The 23376-nt window shown below is 59.6% G+C and overlaps 2 protein-coding genes across 4 annotated transcripts in view; both read left to right on the top strand.

Annotated features, from left to right (window-relative positions):
- CLCN7 (Cl-/H+ antiporter 7) overlaps nt 1-13575 on the top strand; it is a 28449-nt gene extending 14874 nt beyond the window's left edge. For all 3 annotated transcript variants that reach the window (XM_019648828.1, XM_019648827.1, XM_019648829.1), the window contains 19 exons: nt 185-265; nt 1009-1071; nt 1166-1249; nt 2508-2601; nt 2864-2928; nt 3445-3561; nt 4345-4399; nt 4819-4879; nt 5477-5615; nt 6009-6102; nt 7306-7475; nt 9284-9335; nt 9615-9742; nt 10036-10121; nt 10540-10669; nt 11386-11445; nt 11543-11719; nt 12072-12152; nt 12363-13575. In XM_019648828.1, the coding sequence (XP_019504373.1) occupies nt 185-265; nt 1009-1071; nt 1166-1249; nt 2508-2601; nt 2864-2928; nt 3445-3561; nt 4345-4399; nt 4819-4879; nt 5477-5615; nt 6009-6102; nt 7306-7475; nt 9284-9335; nt 9615-9742; nt 10036-10121; nt 10540-10669; nt 11386-11445; nt 11543-11719; nt 12072-12152; nt 12363-12449 (1824 nt within the window). In that variant the 3' untranslated portion in view covers nt 12450-13575. The remainder of the gene's footprint in view (nt 1-184; nt 266-1008; nt 1072-1165; nt 1250-2507; nt 2602-2863; nt 2929-3444; nt 3562-4344; nt 4400-4818; nt 4880-5476; nt 5616-6008; nt 6103-7305; nt 7476-9283; nt 9336-9614; nt 9743-10035; nt 10122-10539; nt 10670-11385; nt 11446-11542; nt 11720-12071; nt 12153-12362) is intronic.
- A 1692-nt stretch (nt 13576-15267) lies between these two features.
- Nucleotides 15268-22973, top strand: CCDC154 (coiled-coil domain containing 154). The gene is made up of 16 exons (XM_019648432.1): nt 15268-15479; nt 15567-15756; nt 15951-15991; nt 16308-16403; nt 16841-16964; nt 18668-18769; nt 18855-18983; nt 19080-19204; nt 19547-19673; nt 19757-19894; nt 20948-21067; nt 21154-21230; nt 21640-21757; nt 22126-22212; nt 22542-22729; nt 22831-22973. Exons 1-16 carry the CDS (start codon nt 15268-15270, stop codon nt 22955-22957), a joined length of 2001 nt encoding a protein of 666 aa, XP_019503977.1. The 3' UTR covers nt 22958-22973.
- The last annotated feature ends 403 nt before the right edge of the window (nt 22974-23376 follow it).

The raw sequence follows: 23376 nt of genomic DNA, 5'->3' as shown, positions 1-23376 counted from the left end.
TTGGTTGCTCTGCATTTGGGGTGGGGAGACATGGGAAGCCCCTTTTTTGGGCGGCTGTCCCGTCCCGTTCCATGTTGTTGTCCCCCTCCAGTCCCCCATCCTGGGCAGCACGAGGCTGAGTCTCCCTGGGCCTGCCAGCTGCGTCAGTTCCCTCAGCTCAATGTTTACCTCCCTCTCCCTCCAGCCAGTCGCTGCTGGCAGCGGGATCCCCCAGATCAAGTGCTTCCTCAACGGGGTGAAGATCCCCCATGTGGTCCGGCTCAAGGTGAGGTGACCCCTTGGCTGGGAGCACAGTGCTCAGGCAGGGATTCTTTGCTGGGTTGGAATCCTTTTGTTTGTCGCCCTCACCTCCAAACTCCTCCCGCCCACTTTGTTGCTGCTGACAAGCATGCATACAATGTGCTGGCAGATTTCATGTAAGCTTTCTTTGGAAAGTAGTAAAAACTTTCTGTGCACATTTTAAATAACACAAAAATACTTAGATGGTGCGTGTGTTATGATCGCAGCTGTGGCACATGTTTGGAAGTTCCGTCCCGTGGTTAACATTCCAGCATGAGAGTCCCTGTGTTGAAGTGGGAGACTCTCTGTGAGCTTCTTCCATTTGTCAGAATTTTTCTTAAGACTCGTTATGCTTAGTATTCTTGATGATACACTAATGCTCAGGGGTCGGGAAGCCAGGCTTCCTCCCAGGACCATTTCCGGTGTTTTGGTCAGGGTGCCTCAGCCTGGGGCTTGCTGCCACTTTACTCCTGCCCCTGTGTGGGGAGCAGGTGTTCCTGGGGGCCTGGAGTCCTGCAGCCCAGGAGCGGGGTGGGTGGTGGACATGCTGGGTGAGTAGAGTGGCCACCAGGAGAAGGCGGTGCTGGCCCCTCTGCGTGCCCTCTGTCGCTCATGTATGTGGGGTGCTTACGTTGCTAGCATCACTGTGTGTGCAGTGCTGTTGCTCAGGTTCTCAGACTGTGTGTGCCCCTTAGTCACAGACCTGACATGTTTTCCTTTGCGGTTCAGACCCTGGTGATCAAAGTGTCCGGTGTGATCCTGTCAGTGGTGGGAGGACTGGCCGTGGGAAAGGTAACAGAGCCCGAGAGGCGCCGCCTTGGCTTGACCCCCTCTGCACTCTGTTCTCTCTGAGCTCGCCTGACGCACACTGTCCTGTGCTTTCCAGGAAGGGCCAATGATTCACTCGGGCTCTGTGATCGCCGCTGGGATTTCCCAGGGAAGGTCAACATCGCTGAAGCGAGATTTCAAGGTGAGCTCTCTCCTGGTGCAGATATGGGCAATGAGGGTGACCGTGAATATCCCTTGGAGAGCAGGGTCCCTCCTCCACGCAGGTGTGCTCTGCTGGGACCGCCCTTGACATTGAATCGGAGGGTCAGCACAGCATTCTGTCCTGGGGTCTATCCCGGGGGCTGACCAAGGAGTCTGCTCAGAGCCTGGTTCTGGGCGTTTCCTGTGGATGTGCATTTTTCTGTGTAAAATGACCTGTCAGTCTGAACAGCTTCCCAAAGGGCTGTGTGACCTAGAAAGGTCAGGAACAACATGTGCACCTATTAAAGATGCTTAATTTTTAATATACACTTCAGAACAATTTTGTCATGTTTCCCCAAAAAGCCACCAGCATTTTGATGGGTATTGCACTGCGTTTATATGTGAATTGAGAGACAGTTAATGTTTTTACAGAACAGAGTCTTTTTAAGTCAAGAACACATTTAAGTTTTTAATTCATTCAGCTCCCGTTAGGTCTTTTACTGGACTTTTGAGTTGTTGTTTTTTTTAAAGATTTTTTTTTTTTAATTGGGGGAATCGGGAGGATGGGAACAGTGCTGGGGAATTGGGGGAAGGGAACAGACAAGTTGCTGTCATTTTGTTCTTCAGTCTAGTTGTGGAGGACATTGCCTCACTGGCCCAAGTTGGCACCATCATTGCGCTCTTCCCGGGCGAGGCAGATCAGTCGCCAGCTTCTGGACGGCTGCTCACTGCGGCTGCTGGCCGCTCACGCTGGCTGCTGGCTACATACGGTAGCCCATGGCAACCCACTGCCATAGGGAATGCAGCCTATGCTGTCACCGGCGACTCACGGCTGCCCAGCTCCAGGTTGAGCTGTTGTTCAGCATCTTAGCTGTAAAGGGCAGTGTCACTGGCCCTCATATGTGGGATCCGAACCGGGGCCCTCTGGCATCCCAAGCCAGCTCTTAACCAACGTGCCACTCGGCCGGCCCAAGTTTAATTCTTGTTGTAGTGGAATCTTTTCATTATGTTCTCGTGGTTGCTGGCATGCAAGGACACGCGCACTGTTTTGTGGCCTCTTCAGCTCTGCATTCTTCGTGAATCCAGTAGTTAATGAGTTGATTGTCTTGAGATCCCTCCCTTTCCCTGCTCTCTCGTTGCCTTTCTCCTCCCTTTGGTCCCTGTCTCGGTGGCCTCCAGCCAGCCTTCTCCCTTTCTGAGAAGTGCCTTTGGAGAAGCTGGCTAAGACCCTCTCCCTGTCTGTTCTGTTCCCATTTCAGATCTTTGAGTACTTCCGCAGAGATACGGAAAAGCGGGACTTTGTCTCAGCAGGAGCTGCAGCTGGAGTATCTGCTGCATTTGGGGCTCCCGTGGGTGAGGAGGGGCCCTGCCTGGTCTGACACTGACACATAACTGCCCATGTTGGGGAAGGCAGGCTGTCCCTGCCATGTGCAGGAAGTCTTGGTGTTTGCAGACTTGAGTGCCGGGTGGGATGAGGCTGTCTGGTGCCTCACGAGAGGCCCCATGGTTGTCTCTGATGTGGGCTTGGTGCCCTGGGTCTGGGGCATGAGGGGCTCTGGGCATGGGCTCCCTGTGCCTGGGAGGGAACTTCAGGGCTGGGCCACTGCTGTTCTAGGTGGGGTCCTGTTCAGCTTGGAGGAAGGCGCCTCCTTCTGGAACCAGTTCCTGACGTGGAGAATCGTAAGTGGATGGCGCCTCTCCCCAGGTCAGGCAGCACCCAGGCCTGGGCTCCATGGGCTCCATGGTCGGGTGAACACTACGCTCTGGGCCCACATTTTGTTGTCCTCACCTGAGGTTCCTGTCAAACCATGGTTGGAGCCATGGTCCCGTGGGTCTGTCCCTCACTTGACCCTGAGGCATTGCCTCCTCTTGCCGCCTGCCCTTCCCCTGTCAGTCGTGGACATTGTTTCCACCCTGGTTCTCCTCTCCCTCCTCATCGGGAACCCATAGACCCCACTCACCTTCTTCCATCAGCCCCGTCACTGGCTCGGCCCTACACTCACCCACTTGCCCAGCCTTGAAGGCCCTGGCCAGCGAGGCTCCAACCTCCTTCCCTTTACCTTTTGGAAGCGCTCCAGGTGCCCCCTGAATGACAGGAGGGGAGTCACCCTGTCCTCCTGCAGCCCTCTCCCCAGCTCCGGAGGTTCATCTGGGTGGGCACTATCGTCCTGATGGCACTTGTTTTTCTGCCCACAGTTCTTTGCTTCCATGATTTCCACCTTCACCCTGAACTTTGTCCTAAGCATTTACCATGGAAACATCTGGGATCTGTCCAGCCCCGGCCTCATCAATTTTGGAAGATTTGACACAGAGGTAACGTCCTGTGTTGTCCCCTCACTGGTTCTGGTTCGTCGTGGTACGGGGCCCATGTAGTTCACTCAAGGTTCAGCCAGAGAACTGGGGCTTTTGGGAAACTCCATCTCTTCGCTGTGAGATTGATTGCGTTTCTAATGCTCTGGGGAAGCACACGTCAGACCTGGCTATGCAGGTTAAGATGCCCCATCATCCAGGGGCTCCTTCAGGGCTTTCCCTAGTTCTCAGGCTGTTGGACAACAACACTGAGACTGGTAGGGCCTGGGGGGGCTAGTACAGCAGCCTAGAGCACAGGTAGGTGCCGGCTGGTGTCTGTAGGTGCCAGCCTGGTCCAGGCACCACCGTCGCCAGACACTGCACGGGGAATGCACTCCCAGGATGCCTGCACATTGGGACACACTGGAGTTCTTGGGTCATCCCGGTCACTAGATGTGTTCCAAGGGCTCTCCCCCACTCCCGCCCCTTTTGTCTCCCCCTTGGTAAAAGCTCAGGCCATCTCCCTTCTCAGGTAGACTGACGGCAGGTAAGAAGCAGGTGAAAGCCTTAGAAAGATAAAGTCTCACAGGGTCTCTGAGCACCTCCCAGACCAGTTCGTGTGTAGAGTCATACATTCTGCCCAAAATGCTCAGCGTGTCTCCTGTGGGACCTGTACGGCCCTGCGTGAAAGTGACAGAAGGGTCCCCTGAGTATGGACAAATCGTATGCAACATCCAGCCCTCGAGCCTGAGCGGCAGAGAGCCGGTGACACTTCCTCACAGACATTCGCTCTTCCTCTTTGCACAGACAATGGTGTACACGATCCATGAGATCCCCATCTTCATCGCCATGGGCGTGGTGGGTAAGGGCCATCCCACATAGGACACCGTCCCCCTGGCCCAAGATGCTGGCTGGCCCCTCCGAGTGGGAACAAAGCATGTGGTGGTGTCGGGGCCTGCAGGACTCCAGGCCAGAGAGGGCTGCGGCCCCCATCCCCTGCTTGCTGCCCCAGGGCCACCCGGGGCGGGAACCCACACCTCAAGGAGACCAGAGCTCTCTGCTTCTCCACTGGGAAACCCCTCTAAGCAGGCTGGGCCCTGGATAGTAGTCATTACTCCGAAAACCTTTTTCCTGAAAGGAAGCCTGTCCCTCCATCAGGGTGTGGAGATGGAGAGCAGGGGTTTCCACAGACGGTCCCCTCCTGCCCCCTCCTGTTCCCTCTGCTGCCTGGGCAGCCTCCACCATCTGTGTCCCTTACATGCGGCTCCTTTCTGGTCACAGGTGGTGTTCTTGGAGCTGTATTCAATGCCTTGAATTATTGGCTGACGATGTTTCGAATCAGGTGAGAAACCTCTGTTTCATGGACCAGGTTGACAGGTGTGGCTCCAGGGCCTTTGGAAATAGGCTCATTGTAGGCTGTGCGCCCAAAGGGCACGCAGAATGCCATGTGCTGGTGTGCATCCCTCTGCAATGGTTTGTATGTGACGGGGACAGACCAGCGTGGGGCCAGGGGACAGGCGGGGTCAGGCTAGGGGAGGCCTGGCACACAGCCCTCTGGGCAGAGGAGGCACCACCCATACATCCAGCAGCCCTGGGGTCAGGGTCTTTCCAGCTTCAGCCTGGTCTGTCTGGGGCCACCTTGACCCTGGTCACAGTCGGCTGGCGTGGGTCTTTCTGCCGTTAGGAGAGCCATTATTGGAGCTTTTGGAAGGCAGGTCCTGGGCCTGGGAAAGCACGTCCTTTCCCCTGTCCTCTTGCATTTGGGGCGTGTCCAGGAGAGAATCTGAGGACGTGCAGGAGTCAGGGCAGATTGATGATTAAACATGCTCTGTCGCCCTCCTAATCAGTGTCCTATCGTCGACTCTAAGTCGCAGGCCCAGGTTGCCATGGGAACTACCCAGGTGTCCCTCAGCCTGATCCATCCCAGTGTTTGCTCCAGGTACATCCACCGGCCCTGCCACCAGGTGATCGAGGCCATGCTGGTGGCTGCTGTCACAGCCACTGTCGCCTTCGTGCTGATCTACTCCTCTCGGGACTGCCAGCCCCTGCAGGGCAGCTCCGTGTCCTACCCGCTCCAGGTAGGAAGCCACGCCCACCAGGCGGTGAGCCGGATGGGCCCTCTGAGGAGCACTTGTTCCCACTCCCTGCAGGAGGGCTGCTGATAGCAGAGCTCTGGGCTGAGCCGCTGGTGCATCCTCAAAGGGGGGGTTAGATGGCCTGCTGGGCTTCGGGAGAGCTGGTGTTCAGGCCGGCTGGAATCTTGCCTCAGTCCTCTTCCTAGAGCGGTGACCTGGCAGAGGATTTCAGAAGTGGGGCTGTGGGTATGGACCTGAGAAATGTAGCCTGCTCCCCGCCCCGCCCCCCTCCAAGGCAGCAGCCCGACCCCATCCTGCCCTGTGGTTGGTGCCTGGATGCTGTCCAGGCCAGGACTGCCCCATCCCACGGGCCTCTCCTCTCTCCCAACCTCGCAGCTCTTCTGTGCAGATGGCGAGTACAACTCGATGGCGGCAGCCTTCTTCAATACCCCGGAGAAGAGCGTGGTCGGCCTTTTCCATGACCCCCCAGGTGCGTGCCTGTGCCCTGCCCCCACAGACACTGGGCCCAGGCCTGGGTGACACCTTTGGGCCAAGCATGCCCTCAGGACAGAGGTCACTGTCCTTGCCCCGGGCAGTGGGCACACTGGAGCGCAGTGGCTGGCAGCCCAGGAGTCAGCTGGCACAATTGCCTGGAAGGGGCTGCTCAGGCTCTCCATGGTTTCCTCTCCCTTCCGGGCGGATGGCCGCAGCGTCTCTGCCTCATTCAGAGGCTCTTATCTCCAGGATGGGTGCTGCCTGCATGGGTCACTCTCCTTCAGAAAACCCAGTCTGCTGACTCGCACACCAGTACTGTTTCCTCTCCCAGCCACACCCGTTTTTAGTAAAAAACAGGCTCCGAACACAGCCCAGTGCTTTTCAGTGCACACCTGCCACCTCGCCGCTCTTGGTGTTCCCCGGGCCTCAGCCTCACCTTTGCTGAGGCACGTGGCCCATGGCCACACCGCCACATGCACTTAACACGTGTGAGCCAGAGCAAGTGGGGTCAGATTTTCCATGGCGCGGCCGGCTGCTCCGTGGCATCATCCTACCTGTTCCCATCTCGGGATTCCTTAGGTGTTCTCTAATTATTTCCTGTCACAAAGCCACCAGGACCTTCCTGGTCCTTGTGCCTCTGTGCATGTGACAGGAGTCCACAAAATGTAACAGAAAGGCTTTTAAATGTGGGCGAGGCTGAGCCCTTCATAAAAGGCATCGAGCTAAGCCATCAGGTGGCACCAGGCCTCCTGACATGCTGGTTCAGGGTTAGATTGGCATCTTCCTGCACCCGGAAGTCATCTGGCGTGGAATGTGACTGGTAGTCTTCCTCCCCTGACCCCCAGTGGTCTGCACCTCAGATCTCAACGGGCACCTTCCCTCCGCCTCAGGTCACCGTCCTGTTGGCGGCACTGGGGCCCTTTCCCTGGCTCCCTCTGTCCTTAGACTGGGTGGCCATCCTCCCACCTTCAAGGGCCCAGCCTCCAAGAGCCTGAGCTCTGGCCTCTGAAATGGGGAGACTTCTTGGGCCCTCTGGGGTGTCTGGGGGTCAGGATGTGGTTGGTGCCTTGATGCTGTCCAGGTCAGGGCTGCCCCATCCCACTGGCCTCACCCAGAGGTGGTGACTGGGCAGCTGGGTGGGTGGCCCTGCTCAGGCCTGAGTCTGCATGGCAGACCCTGACCAGCCCCTCTCCCCTAGGCTCCTACAACCCCATGACCCTCGGCCTCTTCACCCTGGTCTACTTCTTCCTGGCCTGCTGGACCTATGGGCTGACAGTGTCTGCCGGCGTCTTCATCCCATCTCTGCTCATCGGGGCTGCCTGGGGCCGGCTTTTCGGCATCTCGTTGTCCTACCTCACAGGGGCTGCAGTGAGTGGGGGTCTTTATGTACCCAGCATATGGGACCAGAGCTGGGCTGGAGGGACAAGGGGCAGTCCTGGTCACATGGGTGAGAGCCCTAGGCTCCCAGCGCAGGTGGTCAGTGTGTCAGATCCTCTGGTCGATTTTCTTGGCCTTAGTTTTCTGGCTGTAGCTATTTGACAGCCCTTGTAGCTGTCTTTGCGTGTGGCCTACAGAGATGGTGTCATGATTGATGCTCAGTGGTTATCAGCCAGAGACAGTGATGTGCGTGTGGTTTACAGAGATGTGTTGAGAGCAATGCTTTGTGGTTTTTAGCCAGAGAGTGACGTGGAAGGGTCAGTTGGATGCCCCAGGATGGGCACTCGGGCTGCGGGGGGGGCAGCGAGTGAGCTGCTTGTGGACAGGCCCTGCCCGGCCACCACCACCTCCCACCTGCTTCTGTGGGCAGCTTGGTAGTCTATGTATTATCATGTATTATCCCTTTTTTTTTGGTAAAGATTCTATTGGGGAATCGGGGAAGGGGAACAAACAAGTTTCTGTCCTTTTGTTCTTCAGTCTAGTTGTGGAGGACATTGCTTCACTGGCCCATGTTGGTATTATTATTGTGCTCTTCCCGAGTAAGGCAGTAGGTCACCGGCCATTGGACGGCCGCTCACAGCGGCTCTTGGCAGCTCACGCCAACTGCCAGCCACTCATGCTGGCTCACGGTAGCCACTCACGGTAGCTTATGGCAGCCCACTGCAGCTTCACTGCAGCCTACACCATCACAGTCGACTCATAGCAGCACAGCTCAGGTCAAGCTGTTGTTCACCATCTTAGCTGTAGAGGGCGCAGCGTCACTGACCCTCACGTAGGATCCAAACCAGGGCCCTGCTGCTAAGAGCTGGCGTTCCAAGCCAACTCTTAACCAACACGCCACTCGGCCAGCCCAATTTTTCCCCCATTTTTTACTTTAGTTATTCAAGTAAGATTAAAAGGGAAAAACTGTAAACGGGGCAAGCGAATCTCTCCCGCACTGTCCCGCCACCCCAACCCCCTCGTGGGACTGGGGGCAAGCATTTCTCAGGTCTCAGGTTTCCTTCCAGACTCAATGTTTCGTGTTTTCTTAATCTCAGTATGATTCACATACTATAAATCCACCCTTTTTAAAGTACGGGTCAGTGGTTCTCTGGTGTTTCCAGGTGTGTGATGATCACCACTGTGTAGGTTCAGGACCTTCTCATCGCTCCAGAAAGGTATCTGTCCCCATCAGCACTCAGTGCCATGCCCCTCCCAGCCCCTGGCAGCCATGGTCTGCCTTCTATCCCTGTGGGCATGCCTGTTGTACACGTTTCGTGTAAGTGGAGACACACACAACATGGCCATCTGTGTCTGGCTTCTCTCACTGAGCATGCAGTTTTCAGGGTTCATCTGTGGTGTAGCGCGTGTTGGATTTTCACTCCTTTTTGTGTGCTTCCTTGGGTGGTGCAGCATTTCTGCACAGACGACGATCACTGCTTGTGCGATGCAGGCCCCTGTCCCTACACACAGCCTAGCTCGTTCCTCCTCTATGCAGAGGGCGTCCTGTCTCAGGCTGCTGAGTTCTCCAGTGTGTACAGATGGCGTGGTTCATTCAGGCATCCCTGAGTGCGTCCCTCCATGGATACTTCCAGACTTTTATTACTGAGGAGGTGCAGACCATTTTGCACTTGTGCACATAAATTACTCTCCCAGATGTGGAATTGCTGGGCCCAGGTGGCCTCTGGTGGTGTCAGTGCGTCTTGGTGGGTTTGGGTAGGAGGTTACCACCCCCAACAACCTGTGTGTCATCCCCACAGATCTGGGCAGACCCTGGCAAGTACGCCCTGATGGGAGCAGCGGCCCAGCTGGGTAAGTCCTGTCTGCCATGTGGGTACACCAGGGTTGGAGGGGCAGGTGCCTCATCAGGGCTCGAAGGCCAGGTGTTCTTTAGTGTCAGTGACCACGCCTTACAGGGTACAGCTGCACAGTGTCACTGTCCCCACCGAGTGCAGCCTAGAGAGAGGGACCGCCGGGCATGAATGAACAGAGCATGGGCCCTTCACAGAGCACAGGCAGGGCAAAGGGAGGACCCGGGCAGGGCGGCCTGCAGAGGCTGGAGACCACCCCCACCTCTCCCTCCCCGCTTAGGTGGGATAGTGAGGATGACACTGAGCCTGACGGTCATCATGATGGAGGCCACCAGCAACGTGACCTACGGCTTCCCCATCATGCTGGTGCTCATGACCGCCAAGATCGTGGGAGACGTCTTCATCGAGGTGCAGCCTGCCTGCCCCTCACCCTCACTCTGGGACCCACCTCATGCCCTGGTCTCGGAGCCTGAGACTATGGGGACTGGGGGTCTAGAGCAGCAGCGGAGGGAAGGGGGCCCCTGCGAAGCCACCCCCAGCTTCTGCCTCAGTGGCGGGGACAGTGTGCCCAGGACCCCTCCCTCAGGGGTGGGCACAGTGCTCTCCTTGGATCCCTCCCTCGGTGGCCAATCATGACGCTCCGGGACCCCCACCCCATGGCAGCACTGTGCATGACGCCTGCCCTCCCCCCACCCCCCCAGGGCCTGTACGACATGCACATCCAACTGCAGAGTGTGCCCTTCCTGCATTGGGAAGCCCCGGTCACCTCGCACTCGCTCACCGCCAGGTATCGCCTTTGTCCCCGTCATGGGTTCTGCTGAAGGCCTGCAGCCTGGGGCTTCCGCTCCACATTCAGGTTGGGGTGGGCAGCGAGTGGCGCCCATGCTCTGCCAGGGTGGGTATGGGCGGCCAGGAGCAGGAGGGAGGCCGCATGCCTTTGTGCGAACCTCTGAGAGCCGCTGCTGGGGCTGCAGGTGCCACCCGGGGCTGGTTGGTTCTCCTCGGGCAGCGCCTGGGTTCTGCAGCCTCTGGCCTCGCCTCCAGCTTCCTGCTCCTGGCAGCTTCGTGCCTGGTGAGCTTCAGCTCTGGTGTGAAGACCGCTCAGGAATCCCCCCCGTGGCTGCATGGGCCGTCAGCCTGTGATTGGTCACCACGTGGCTGGTCGCCGTGTGGCCAGCAGTGGCCAAAGTGTACATTCTCCACAGAGAGGTGATGAGCACACCGGTCACCTGCGTGCGGAGGACGGAGAAAGTGGGCGTCATTGTGGACATTCTCAGCAACACAGCGTCCAGTCACAACGGGTTCCCCGTGGTGGAGTCCACCGATGACACCCAGGTACTGGGCCCTAGGCAGGTCGACAGGTTGGCCACCGTCCCACATGAGCCAGTGGCCTCGGGCAGCTGCTGCCTCCCCAGACCTCACAGGGAAGTCACACTCATCCCGTGCACCTTTCAGGACATGTGGGGGAGGTGTGGTGTGTCGGGGTACAGAACCCCGTGTCTGGGTTTATGGTGGAATCGTGCTAACTGCAAGGAGCCGAGTCACAGCTGTGTGAGTGCTACACCCATAGCTGGGTTAGTGACGCATCCGTGTGTCTTCTGCTCGTGTCCCAAACTGCACTGTCAGCTGTGCAGCCGGGGCTGTGACTTTTATCCGGAGGTGCTAATGGAAGTGCGGCCCACCCAGCACCATGCGCCCAAAGGTTTGGGGTGAATTTTGTCAGGGCCAGACCTGCATTTCACCCAGCACACACTACAACCCAGGCACCTTGTTCCTTATTCTGCATTGTGAGGTGTTTGGGGATTAACAAGCTCGTGCAGGTGAAAAGCCTGTAGTAGGGCCAGTGCCCATAGACGGTGGCTACACATCAACAGGGAGCCTGATGAGAACCTGGCCAGAGTGAGGTCCCCCAAGCAGACATACTGCAGCTGCTGTTCAGATGCCGCCTGCCCGCCCCTCTGAGCTTTCAGCAGGGCCTGTGACCAAGCAGGCAGAGTCACAAGGCCTTGGGCTCTGCCTGCAGACAAGGCCGTGTTGTCTCTTTCCCACAGCCGGCCCGGCTCCAGGGCCTGATCCTGCGCTCCCAGCTAATTGTCCTCCTGAAGCACAAGGTAGGCCCCTCAGACCCAGGCCCCTCCAGGTGGTGGGACACACCCCGCCGGGCGGTGGGGCTCTGACACCCTACCTGCTGCCCGCTTGCTTCCCCAGGTGTTTGTCGAGCGGTCCAACAGGGGCCTGGTCCAACGGCGGCTGCGGCTAAAGGACTTTCGGGACGCCTACCCGCGCTTCCCCCCCATCCAGTCCATCCACGTGTCCCAGGATGAGCGAGAGTGCACCATGGACCTCTCCGAGTTCATGAATCCCTCCCCCTACACGGTGCCCCAGGTACCTGCCAGGGGCTGCAGGGTGGGCAGGGTCTCGAGGTGGCCTTCAGTGGCTGGCCAGGGAGGGGTTGGGGTGGGGTCATCTGAAGAGCCGAGGGAGCTCCAGCCTCACAGCTCGGACGGGTTGGGGAGTAGGGGGTGGGTGGGGTGGCTGTGGGACTGGATGCCAGCAGCACGACTGAGGCAGGGTTGGCTGGCATGGTGGGGAAGGGGCGGCACAGGATGCTTCTCGATGTCCCGGTAGCAGTGGGTGTGATGGCAGTCGGCTGACCAGAGCCTGGTGGGTCCTGCTCTGTTCTCGGGTGGGGCCGGTCTGGGCCGGCAGGCAAGCTGAGGCCATGTCCATGTTGCAGGAGGCGTCTCTCCCGAGGGTGTTCAAGCTGTTCCGGGCCCTGGGCCTCAGACACCTGGTGGTCGTGGACAACCACAATCAGGTGAGGGGCCAGGAGGGCAGGGGGCTCCTCTCCCCCCCCTCACCTGGCTGCCATGGTCACAGGTGCACACAGCTCTCAGCTCCTGCAGGGGTCTCAGGCCCAGGACCCAGACTGGCCATGTGCCCGCCTCCGGGCCTCCCCAAACTGTGCCGCTCCCCCACACGCTTCTGGGGGCCGCTGGACTCCCATGACCTGGCTTTTTTCCCACAGGTGGTCGGGCTGGTAACCAGGAAGGACCTGGCCAGGTACCGGCTTGGGAAGGGGGGCCTGGAGGAGCTCTCACTGGCCCAGACGTGAGGCCCCAGCCCTGGCACCTCAGCCAGGGTCCTCACCTCGGTCCTCGGGCAGCAGCAAATCCAGCGTTCTCCAGATGGCCCAGCTGGTGTGTGAGCATGACCATTACGTGGGCACCTTGGTGGCGTCTCCACACTTCCCCTGGCCTTCACCCCTTGGCTGTCACTCTCCATCCTCCTGTTTCTTCACCTTCAGGGATCAGACATTTGTGCAAGTACTCGCTTCCTGAGAGCCAGCGAGAGGGTGTGTGTTCGTGTGTGTCTTGCTGTGTGTCCGTGTGTCTTTGTTCATGTGTGTGAGAAAGCGAGCGAGCTGGGCCCTGTGGGTCCGAGTGCTGCTAGCCTGCAGGGCGGGGCCCCATCGCCGCTTCCCTGCTCCTTGTTACCTGGTGCCAGCCCAGAAGGACCACGAGCCTGTGAACTGCCAGCTGGAGGCCTGGACAGCCGAGGTCTCTGGCATTGTCCCTCTCGGCTCAGTCTGTAGCCGTGAGGTGATGGACCTTGTGCAGCTGGGACACACAGAGGCGAGGGCTCAGGGCAGCAGAACAGCCCCGGACAGCAGACTAGAAACTGGCTATTCTCCCAGACTCACCACGTGCACCCCTGGGGTCCCTCCCCCACTTGGGGTATGATGGGCTCTGTGCTGGAGTCTTGGCCAAAGGACAGCCGAGAGCCACCTGTGGGCCTGAACCCCTGACTCCTGCCGGGCCTCTGTCACCCCAAGCCCTCCAAGGCTGGAGTCCAGATGAACAGCTGTGGCTGCCGTGTGGACAGCAGCTGGGACGGCGGATCTTAGCGTGGGTGTGGTGGGCACTGGCCTCTGAGCACCGCCGGCCCACAGTGAGGTTCCAGCTCTGGGGCAGACAGGCTCTGGAATGATCTAGTGAGCCTGAGCAGGGCCACTGCCCTCCCAGGCCACGTGGGGCTGGCGAGTCCTGGCCCACCCGTCTCTGTGACGAGGCAGTGCAGATCCGTGGTGAAGTGGTGAGTTCTGCGCCTCAGCTATGGCCCCTGTCAAAGGGGTGGGGCCTCGAACAGCCGATCTCATCCTGATGGGGAGCCGCTGGGAGGGGAGCAGGGGTCTGAATGTGGGGGGCCTGAATGGGAGAAATAAAGGAATTGTACTCAGAGTGCCAGTATCAGCTCTCTTTTCATGCTCAGCAGCCTGGAATTCTGGGGCCACTGGGGGTGGGGGTGTCTGGGATGGGGCTCTCCTCAATGCATGGTGCAGGTGGGCAGCACCCCAGTATGGACATCCCCGGGAGGGGGATACAGGTAAGAGGCCCAGAAACCTGCAGGGGACGTGCAGCTGTAGCCATGACATGTCCTACAGGAGGGAGCCTCTTGGGGACCAACCACTGTGTCCTTGTCTGGATGTGAGGCAGTGTCGTCCCTGGGGCTGCTGCAGAGCCCTGCAGGGAAGGCTTCTCCCCAGGGGCCCTTCCATCTGCACACGGCTCGGCTCTGCGTGTCCATCTTCTCCCAGACCGGCTCGGCCACAGGGCACATGGTGTGGCTCCCCCTGGACAAGGGGTTGACTGAAATGTTAACCTTGCTACAGGGAAACCCCCAGCCATCCCTCAGTGAGCGGGTCTGGGTCACACATGGGGAGGGCGCGGGACTGGGAGTGAGAATAAAACACACCCCACCGGCCTTCAAAGATGGTGTGGAGAGAGCAGGTACAGCATCTCGCTCACTTTGTACTGAGCACAGGTTGAAATGACGGTATTTCAGGTACACCAGGTTAAATAAATGGACTGTTGAAATTCACAGCACCTTTCTCTCACTGTGGCTGCTACGAACGGTGACGTCAGCCCACACCTGTGACGGCACCTTTCTTTTGGATGGTCCCTCAGGGCCTGTGTTCCTGGTGCAGGGCTGGCTGTATCCAGTCCACCTGGAGATCCCAGCCTTCCTGTTCAGGTTCAATGACCAGAGGGCCAGCAGTTCCTCCTGGGCATCCCTCCCACCCAGGCCAGGCCAGTCCAGAGGTCTTCTGACTCTGCCCTCTAGCTGGCTGAGTGGTGCCCCCTTGAACCCTTCCAGGAACAGGCAGTTGGGGAGGCTATGTGGGAACCAGAGAGTTAAGGGCTCAGGTTCCACCGGCAGTTGGGCTATGAAGTCACAAGGTTCCAGAAAAGACCCCGCTGCCTCCCTACCTTGATATTGTCTTGGAAGAAGGAGGTGAGATGTGAGAGGCCAGTAGCTCGCCCCTTCACGCCCCACGTGTTCCCCCAAGGCCCTGGAGCCTTGCAGCTCTGACTTCCTGCCTCCCTCCAGCCCCCACCCCTGTCCCTAACCTCCCCTGTGTCCAGCTCTGGGCAGCCACGGGGTACTAGACCCAGGGCTTTGGCAGTGACCAGAGCCAAAGACTGCTGCTGGTGAAGTTCTGTGAGGAGAGCCAGGTGCTGACTGGGGCCGGAGCTGGGAGGACAGTCCAGGGAGGCGCCTGCATGGGGGTGTGGATGACGGGGGCCAGCTCTGCTTCCTCATTCCCAGGTTGCTCCACAGCCTGGGGGCTCCCCCTGCAGCTGGCCAGGAAGGGCAAGGCATTGTCCAGCTCCTGCTGCCCAGTTCTGTGTGTTCTCAGGTGGGGGCTGGACCTCTCTGAGCCTGAGCTTCCTGCTGTGGAGCAGTGAGAGTCCAGCTCTCCCTGGACCTGGCTGTGTGACAGCAGAACAAGCCGCAGTGAGCTTGGTGGGCACTCTGAGTGACAGCTGCTGCACTGAATTGGGTCCCTGTTACCCTAAGCTCCATCTGGGAGCCAGCTCCCCTTGTCAGCCCAGAAGTTCAAGGGGCAAGCCCAAAGTTGCCTTATAAAGATGGCTGTTAGCAACCCCTCGTCAGGGGCCTCGCCCCCCTCGCAGCTGAGTACCCTGGAGGACCTGAGACTCCTCCTGGAGGAAGGGCTGGACAGCCCTGAGCCCCTGAGTCTAGAGGAGATCTCAGAGAGGTATGAGACCAGCCGCCTGGCGTCCACTGTCCCTGTCCCAGAGCAGGACACCCCCAAGCGCTGGAAGCAGCTGGAGCAATGGTGAGCCTGGTAGGGCGTGGGGCAGGAGAGCCACACGTCAGCCCCATGGTACGTGTGCCCACTCAGCCTGCTCCTCACTTTGGCCAGGGTGGCTGGCCTGCAGGCTGAGGTGGTGTCCCTACGGGGACACAAGGACAACTGTGAGCGTGCCACCCTGAGCCTGCTGCAGGAGCTGCGCCAGGTGCGGGCCCGTGTGCAGCTACAGGACTCAGAACTGAAGAAACTACAGCAGGAGCTGCAACAGGTGGCTTGGGCCCCCGAGAAGGAGGCCTCGGAGGTGAGCCACCATCAGCTGGGAGGCAGCTAGTCCCACCCACAATCCAGGCTCCCCCATTCCTGGGTGCTGGGGCAGCTGTTTGCTGGACCCCGAGCCCAGCTCAGCCCCTGCTGCCCAGGCAGAGAACCCAGAGAATCCCTTAGGCCGTGAGGCCCCAGGCCTGTACTTAGCCCACACCCTCCTCCTCCTCGCAGTTCCCCAGACCCCAGGACCAGATGCAGGCCCTGGACAAGAGGTATTCCCACACCCATGGCACAGGCCCTAACGGGAGGGAAGGGTGCTTTGGGAGAGTGGTGCTGGTGCCGGAGCCACCAGATTGCATTTCCCCTGTTAGCTGCCTTGCTCAGGTAAGCAGTACTCACCCATGGTCCAACTCAAAAGGTCTGGGTTTGGGTGAGCAGAGGCCTGGGAAAGGGGTGGGAGGCTTACTGCTAGTGCCCTTTGGCCAGGCCCCTGGGCCCCACAGCCTGCCCAGCCTGCTCTGGGCTTCTCCTGGCCGCCAGGAGGGTAGGCAGGGTAGGCCCTGGGCAGAAGCAGCTCTTATCTGCCAGGCTGGTGGATGTCCGGGAGACTCTGACCCAGATCAGGAGGAAGCAGGCTCTCCAGGACTCCGAGCGGAAGGGCGCTGAGCAGGAAGCCAACCTCAGGTGCGCACTGCCCACCTCCCTCCCTAGGGGCCAGCTCTGGACCCTCTGGGTGTGGTCTTGTGGGAGTCACCAAGGCAGGGCAGGTGTCCCCCTGCCCTCAGTGCCAAGCTGCTGGTTGACAGGGAGCCTCAGACCCCCGTGGACCCTGTGTGGGAAAAAGAGACTCAAGCCTGCGGGTCCCCACCCCTTCCTCTTTCCCATAGGTCATGCTCATGGGGGCCCAGCTCTCACCATCCCAGGAGGGGACAGGGAAGCCAGTGTCTTGTCCCCTCTCTGTGTCCCCAGGCGGGCTGTGCACCTCCTGCTCCACAGAACTGTAGGTCAGCCTTGGCCCGAGAAGGACTCTCGAAGTCCAGGGCCCCCACCAGCCTCCCTGTGGTTCCCCAGCCAGGCCCTCTGCTGGCCAGGCGGTTGTGACCTTTGGCAGGTACCCACAGGTTGGACAAGCTGGCTGAGAAGCTGGAGCAGGAGGAACAGGACAGGAAGGTGGCCATTTGCACCCTGCAGAGGAGCGAGGAGGAGTCCAGTCAGAGGATGGACCATGAGGTGGCTAGGATGCAGGTACCAGGCAGGGTGCTGGCATCTGGGCAGCCCGCTGGGCTGCTGGCAAGAGGGTCCATCCGGAAGAGACCCCAGGACTCCCAGCCCAGCCCATGTACTTCCTGTGACAGTTTCTTCCCTCATGCCAGCTTTCTGTTTAGTTCCGTCCATGTGATCTGACCTGGGGGGGGGCGTGGCTCTGTCTATTGAAATTAGCTGACACCGTTAGACAATTTAAAACTCGGTTCCTCTGTTACATGAGCCACGTTTCACATGCTCGGTGGCCAAGTGTGGGGTGGCGCCAGGATGGAGGGAGCACCTTGTTCACAGAAAGTTCCATCCTCAGCCATTTCAACCCCTGTGCTTCCCTTCATGTGAAGTGGAAGTTCCCTTCCTGAGGACATGTCTCCCAATGGTCCTATGCCTGGGCTAGCATGGTGTCCCTTCCTGTGTGTGGCTTTAGGAGGTGGGGCAGGGGACAGGCAGCCTCTTCAGCTCTGCAAATAGAGACCAGGGACTGCGCTGCACACCGGCGAGGCCCCAGCTGCTGCCCACATAGCTCGGCTGCCCAGCTTCGGTGGCCTTCCCCTCTTGCTGCCCTTTGGGTAGTTTCTTGGTTCCCTCAAGAGGCTGCTTGCTGTCCGCCAGCCAGGAGTTCCAGGGACACTGAGTCCAGTGATTCCCGATGTGCTAGGCACCTCATGGGGCACCTGACTCTTCGCCAAGCATGCTCTAGGGCCAGGGTCCAGCAAGCTGCAGCCCCCCACCTGGTTTTGTATATAAAGTTTTATCGGCACACAGCCACTCCCACTGCCATGTGGCCCATAAACCTGAAACTTCTAGTCTTTGGCTCTCTCCAGAAAGTTTGCCCCATTCCAGGTCACCCTGCGTGGGGCTGGGAGGCCAAGAGGGGCTGAGGCGCACCTGCATGTGTGTTATGGGAGCTGTCCTGGAGGTCATTGGCCTCCAAGAAGGTGCCTCCTGTCCAATGGGTGTGCGAGGCTGGGAGACAGAGCTGGGCTGGGCCTTGACTTCCCCATCTCCTGCACCCTCAGACCCTTGGTGCAATACAAAAGGAGCTGACAGGGAAGAGATTTGGGGGAAGAGGCCCCACCCAGGCCTGGAGGGCAAGAGCAACAGGTGTGTGTGCATAAGTGTGTATGTGCATGAGTGTGTACGTGCATGGGTGCAGTGTTCATATGTGCACGTGTGTGTATGCATGCACATGTGGTTACACACTGCACATGTGTGCACTATGTGCTCATGGGCATGAGTACATGCATGTACGTGTGTGCATTTGCATGTGTATGCGCATGAGTGTGTGCTCACACATATACTCGGCCTCCCTTCCTGAGGCTCCCAGCTCGGGGTATGATTTAGTGGCTGCTGTGCCCCTTTCCCTGGGTTGTGTCTGGTGGTCACTCCTGTGGGCACCAAGTGTGTTCTGGACCTACGTGAGCTTGCAGGCCCTTCACAACTCTCGTGCCTGGCTCTCCAGGGGGACATGTGGCCCCTGCCTGCCCTGCCTTCCTTCCTAAGGCGAGTGTGGTGGGCTCAGCTCTTGTGAGGCTCAGGGACAGCTGGGGACACAGGACATAGAGTCCACCCTGATGGAGATGGCTGAAAACAAGTCCTCAGTGGTGTAGTGGGTGAGGGTCAGCTGTGGGAGGAGGACGCCCAGCACGATGGCAGCACGGTGACCACGTGGCCCCCACCCTCCACAGGCCCAGGTGACCAAGCTGGGCGAGGAGATGAGCCTCCGCTTCCTCAAGAGGGAGGCCAAGCTGTGTGGCTTCCTGCAGAAAAGCTTCCTGGCCCTTGAGAAGGTAAGGAGACTGAGGGCTCTCGCGGGGCCCTACCCCAACCCCCCCCCTTGGCCTGGCTCACCGCAACCTGGGGGATCTCTTGCAGAGAATGAAGGCCTCAGAAAGCATGCGGCTAAAGGCGGAGAGCAGCCTGAGGGAGGAGCTGGAGAGCAGGTGGCAGAAGCTCCAGGAATTGGCTGAGGAGCGTGTGTGGGCCCTGCGGGGGCAGTGCAAGGTGGGCAGAGCTGGCTGGGCGTGGGCTGGGTGCCTGCAGGGAGCGGGCAGCAGGGAGGCGGGCGGCTCGGGACTCCGGGCCACCTCTGCGCCACAGCAAGAAGAGTCGCACCTCCTGGAGCAGTGCTGGGACCTGGACAGGGCTGTGGTCCAGCTGACCAAGTTTGTGCACCAGAACCAGATGTCACTGAACCATGTCCTGCTGGCTGAGCAGAAGGCCCGGTGGGTGTCCGAATGGAGCCATGGGCCGGGAACTGGAGCTGTCAGGCCGGATGGACCTGAACGGTCCTTCTCCCCAGACCCGGGCATCCTGAGCCCAGCACCCTGCCCAGCGGGGTCCCCCAGGGCAGAGTTGCTACCAGTTTCCAGCCTGGGGAAACTGCATGGTAGTGGTGGACACAGCCCCATCTTGGTGGCCCCTGTGATGACACTCGATCCTCTGTTCCCCCGGGGTCTCTTGGAAGGCTCTGGAGCCAGCAGCTAGGCTCCCCTCCCTGGTCCAGCTCTGAGGGGTGGGCCAGTCTCGGCTTAGGGACAGTCTCTCTCAGTAACGCTAACCCTCAGGGACACCAAGGGACACTTGGAGGAGAGCCAGGCTGGGGAGCTGGCTGCCTATCTGCAGGAGAACCTGGAGGCCGTGCAGCTGGCCAGCAAGCTGGCCCGGCAGGAGATGCGCACCTCAGTGGAGCTGGTGAGAGCGGCGGGGCCGAGTCAGGTCGCCTCGAGGGGTCTCCCACCCTCCCAGGCCTCCACACTTAGCCTAGCCTCCCGCAGCTCCAAGAGAAGAGCCAGGCCCTGGAGGTGTCTGTGGATGCGCTGGTCAGACAGGTGAAGGACCTGAGCGACCACTTCCTGGCCCTGAGCTGGAGGCTAGACTTACAGGAACAGATGCTGACCCAGAGGCTGCGTGAGGTAAGGCCACGGTGCTGTCTGGGGGTCCTGGCACCCCTCTGGCTCCCCAAGGGCAGAGGCCTCATCAGCGAGCCGGTCCTAAGACCACCCAGTGGCTGTCTCTAAAGCCCAGGGTGGTCCTGAGCAATGGAGACCTCCTGCTCGGGGCAGAGCAGGCCAGGGTCAGCTGCTGAGATGATCAGAAGCCCCGGAGACCAGAACACACCAATGCAGCTTCCACCACTTGGTTTCTTTTTTTTTTTGTAACGAATTTATTGAGGTTTAATTCACACACTATACAATTCACCCTTTTAAAGTGTATAATTCCATGGTTTTTAATATATTCAGAGTTGTACAGCCACCATCACAATCACTTTTAGAAGGTTTTCATCACCCCAAAAAGGAGCCTGTCCCCATCAGCAGTCACGCCCCATTCCCCTCCCCCAGCCCCTGGCACCCACTATCTGCGTTCTGTCTCTGTGGATTTGCCTGTTCTGGACATTTCATAGAAACGGAATCACACGCTATGTGACCTTCTGTGTCTGGCTTCTCTCATGACATTTTTGAGGTCCACCCGTGTCGTCGTAGATGTCGGTGCTTCGTCCCTTCTCATGACTGAGTGCTATTCCACTGTATGATGGACCACAGTTTGCTTATCCGTTCATCAGCCGATGGGCTGCTGCCCTTTGGGGTGATCTGGGTGGCATTGCTGTGAGCACGCGCACACACACCCTTTGGCTGTGGGGTCAGGTACCCCCAGACCTGCCCTGCATCCCTTTTCCTGCATGTGTGGGCAGCCTGGCTATTCTCTGTCCCTGTCCCTACTGCCTTCCAGTGGGCAACAGGGGCTGGTGTGGGGAGGGGGCTGAGCCAGGCCTGCTTCTTAGAGATATGTCTCTGCTCAACCTGGTGGCCCAGCCCAGGAGACCTGGGCCCCCAGGCTGTGACTGGCCAGGCTGTCCTGGGCTGTGTGCGGCCTGTGTGCCTGTGCTTGGAGTCAGAGGTGTGCTAAGTCTGTCTGTCTGTCCACCCTCCCTGTCCGGGCTCCGGGCTCATTGGGTGTCCGTGTCCCAGGCAAAGAGTGAGTGGGAAGGTGCAGAGCGGAGATCACTGGAGGGCCTGGCCCAGTGTCGAAAGGAGGCCCAGGCGCACCTGAGGGAGGTGCAGGAGACAATGGACAGCCTGCCCCGGCAGGTGGGTGAGGGCCAGGGCTGCAGCTCTCCTGTCCTGCTATGTCCAGACCTGGCTGCCCACTCACCCCCGCCTGGGCTCCATTTCAGATAGAAGCCATCTCTGACAGATGCGTCCTGCATAAGAGCGACTCAGACCTTAAGATTTCCACTGAGGGCAAAGCCAGGTAAGGCCCAGCTCCTGGCCGCAGCCTGGCAGGACGGTGCCCTCTGGGGAGGGGAGTGGGCTCTGGTAAGCTGACCATCACTGGCTGGGCTGGTGCCCACCCTGGGAAGGTACAGCTGCCTCAGAAACACCTGGCTGCACCAACAAGGCTTCTCGTGGGCTCTCCTCCATGAGCTCCCGGCACCTGTGGCAGCTCCAGCCCCTCCCCAGCCCTACCTTGGCTCTCGCTGCGGGCAGCCTGCATGGATCCCTGAGCCTTTCTCGCTGTCACCCGCTGGGGACCCCCCCAGTCCCCACTGGAGGGGGGTAAAGCAGGGTGCCCCTTGCTGTGCCCAGGGCCTCCTCCTTCCACCCACCGCCGCGTGCCCCCCACTCCAGAGCCTGGCAGCCTCAGCCTTCTGTGCCCACAGAGAGCTCGAGGTTGGGGCCATGCGGCAGGAGCTGGCTGCTCTGCTGTCGTCCGTGCAGCTGCTCAGGGAAGGCAACCCCGGGAGGAAGATCGCGGAGGTCCAGGGCACGCTGGCCACGGTACCCCTGGGGCACTGTGCCTTTCACACTCAGAAGGGGAGGTCGTCTGGTTAAGACAGGGGGCGGCCCCCTGCATCGGGGTCCCCAGGAAGGTTCACAGAACCAGCTATCCTGCCAGGGGCTCCCCATATCTTAGGCTTTGGAAGTCCCAAATAGGTGCACCTGTTGGAGCCCCAAATGCTAGGGCTCAATCACAGTGATGAGCAATCACAGTGAATGGAGCACCCCTGAGCACTGGGCAGGTGAGGGGCGCCCCCTCCCCCGATCCCAGCGAGGGGTGAGGACCCTCGTGTGATAAGCAAGTTCCTGCCCCAGGGTATTGGGGTGAGAGCCGCTTCTGTGCCCACAAATGGGGAGGCTGTGTTTAGTTTCAGAAACAAATAATGAAACTGGAAAACAACATCCAGGACAACAAGACCATCCAGAACCTCAAGTTTAATTCAGAGACCAAGCTGGTAAGAGGCGGCCCCAGGCTGGCGGGACAGGCCCTCATCCTCGCTCGAGGCTCCAGGGGCTCCAGGCCCGGAGGGCAGGCCACTTGCTCTGCGCAGCTTGACTCCCAGCTCCCCTGACCCCTCACAGCCTGCCTGCCCTTCTAGCTTTCAGTTTCTCCCACCATCCATCTATCTGTCCGTCTGCATGTCTGGCCTGAGCAGCGTTTCCAGGCAGATAAGGCCCTGGTTTGCCCAGAGGCAGATAATCCTGTCTGCTGTCCCATCCCCTTGGTCCAATTCCTGCATTTCCACGTCAGTCCCTCCCCCACGCACCCCTGCCTCCGTCCCAGCGCATGGAGGAGATGGCTACCCTGAGGGAGAGCCTGATACGCCTGTGGAGTGAGGAGGGCCCGTGGGCCCTGACGCTGGGCAGCAGGAAGGTCCTCATGTCCCTGGTGAGACAGCAGTTCTTCGTCAAGGATGTGGCCCCCGGTGAGGTGGTCCCTGTGAACCGCTGGGGTGTGTATCAGGCTGTGAGGTGAGCAGTGGGGAGCTGCTTTCTGGAGGCCCCTCCAGGTTAGGGTTCAGAGCTGGGGGAGGCCCCGAGGGCAGTGGGCCATGAGCTGTGTCTCCCGGCAGGTGGCTGCAGTGGAAGGCAGTCCTCATGAACCGGGTGGCCCGGTGGAGGCCGAGAGCGGTCTTGGAGAGTTCCCTCGGCCAGGAGCCTGCCCACCAGCTCATGTTCTTGCCCTTTTCCCAGAAATAAACTTGCCAGCTCCTGTACCTGTCAGAGCCTGAAGTTCCCTCCAGGGGGTCAGGAGGCCTGAGAAGCGGCAGTAACCAAGAGGACCCATCCCCAGATTCCCAAAACACCCGCCTCCTACCCGGTCCCAAACAAGCCCCAAGCCCAGCCTTTCTCCTGGGCCTCCCCCCGACAGGCACAGCGGCCCGAGACCCCCACCCACTCCTGGCCAGTGTCCCTTAGCAGCCAGGCCAGCCCAGCCTCAGGAACCACGGCTGCCAGCCTTGTCCTTCACACCTGGGAAGTGCCCTGCAGAGAAACAGCCCTTCCTGCCCTAATCCAGGGAGCAAACAGTGTGTTTGCTCGTGCACTCAGTAGCACCCCCTCCTCCTGCCTCTTCAAGAAAACCCTTGGCTTATCTGGGTAACTGGCCCTGCCACCTA

The sequence above is a fragment of the Hipposideros armiger genome, unplaced genomic scaffold (genome assembly GCF_001890085.2).
Source record: "Hipposideros armiger isolate ML-2016 unplaced genomic scaffold, ASM189008v1 scaffold_126, whole genome shotgun sequence".
Classification (NCBI taxonomy): domain Eukaryota; kingdom Metazoa; phylum Chordata; class Mammalia; order Chiroptera; family Hipposideridae; genus Hipposideros; species Hipposideros armiger.
This window is presented reverse-complemented; position numbering and strand designations above follow the sequence as displayed.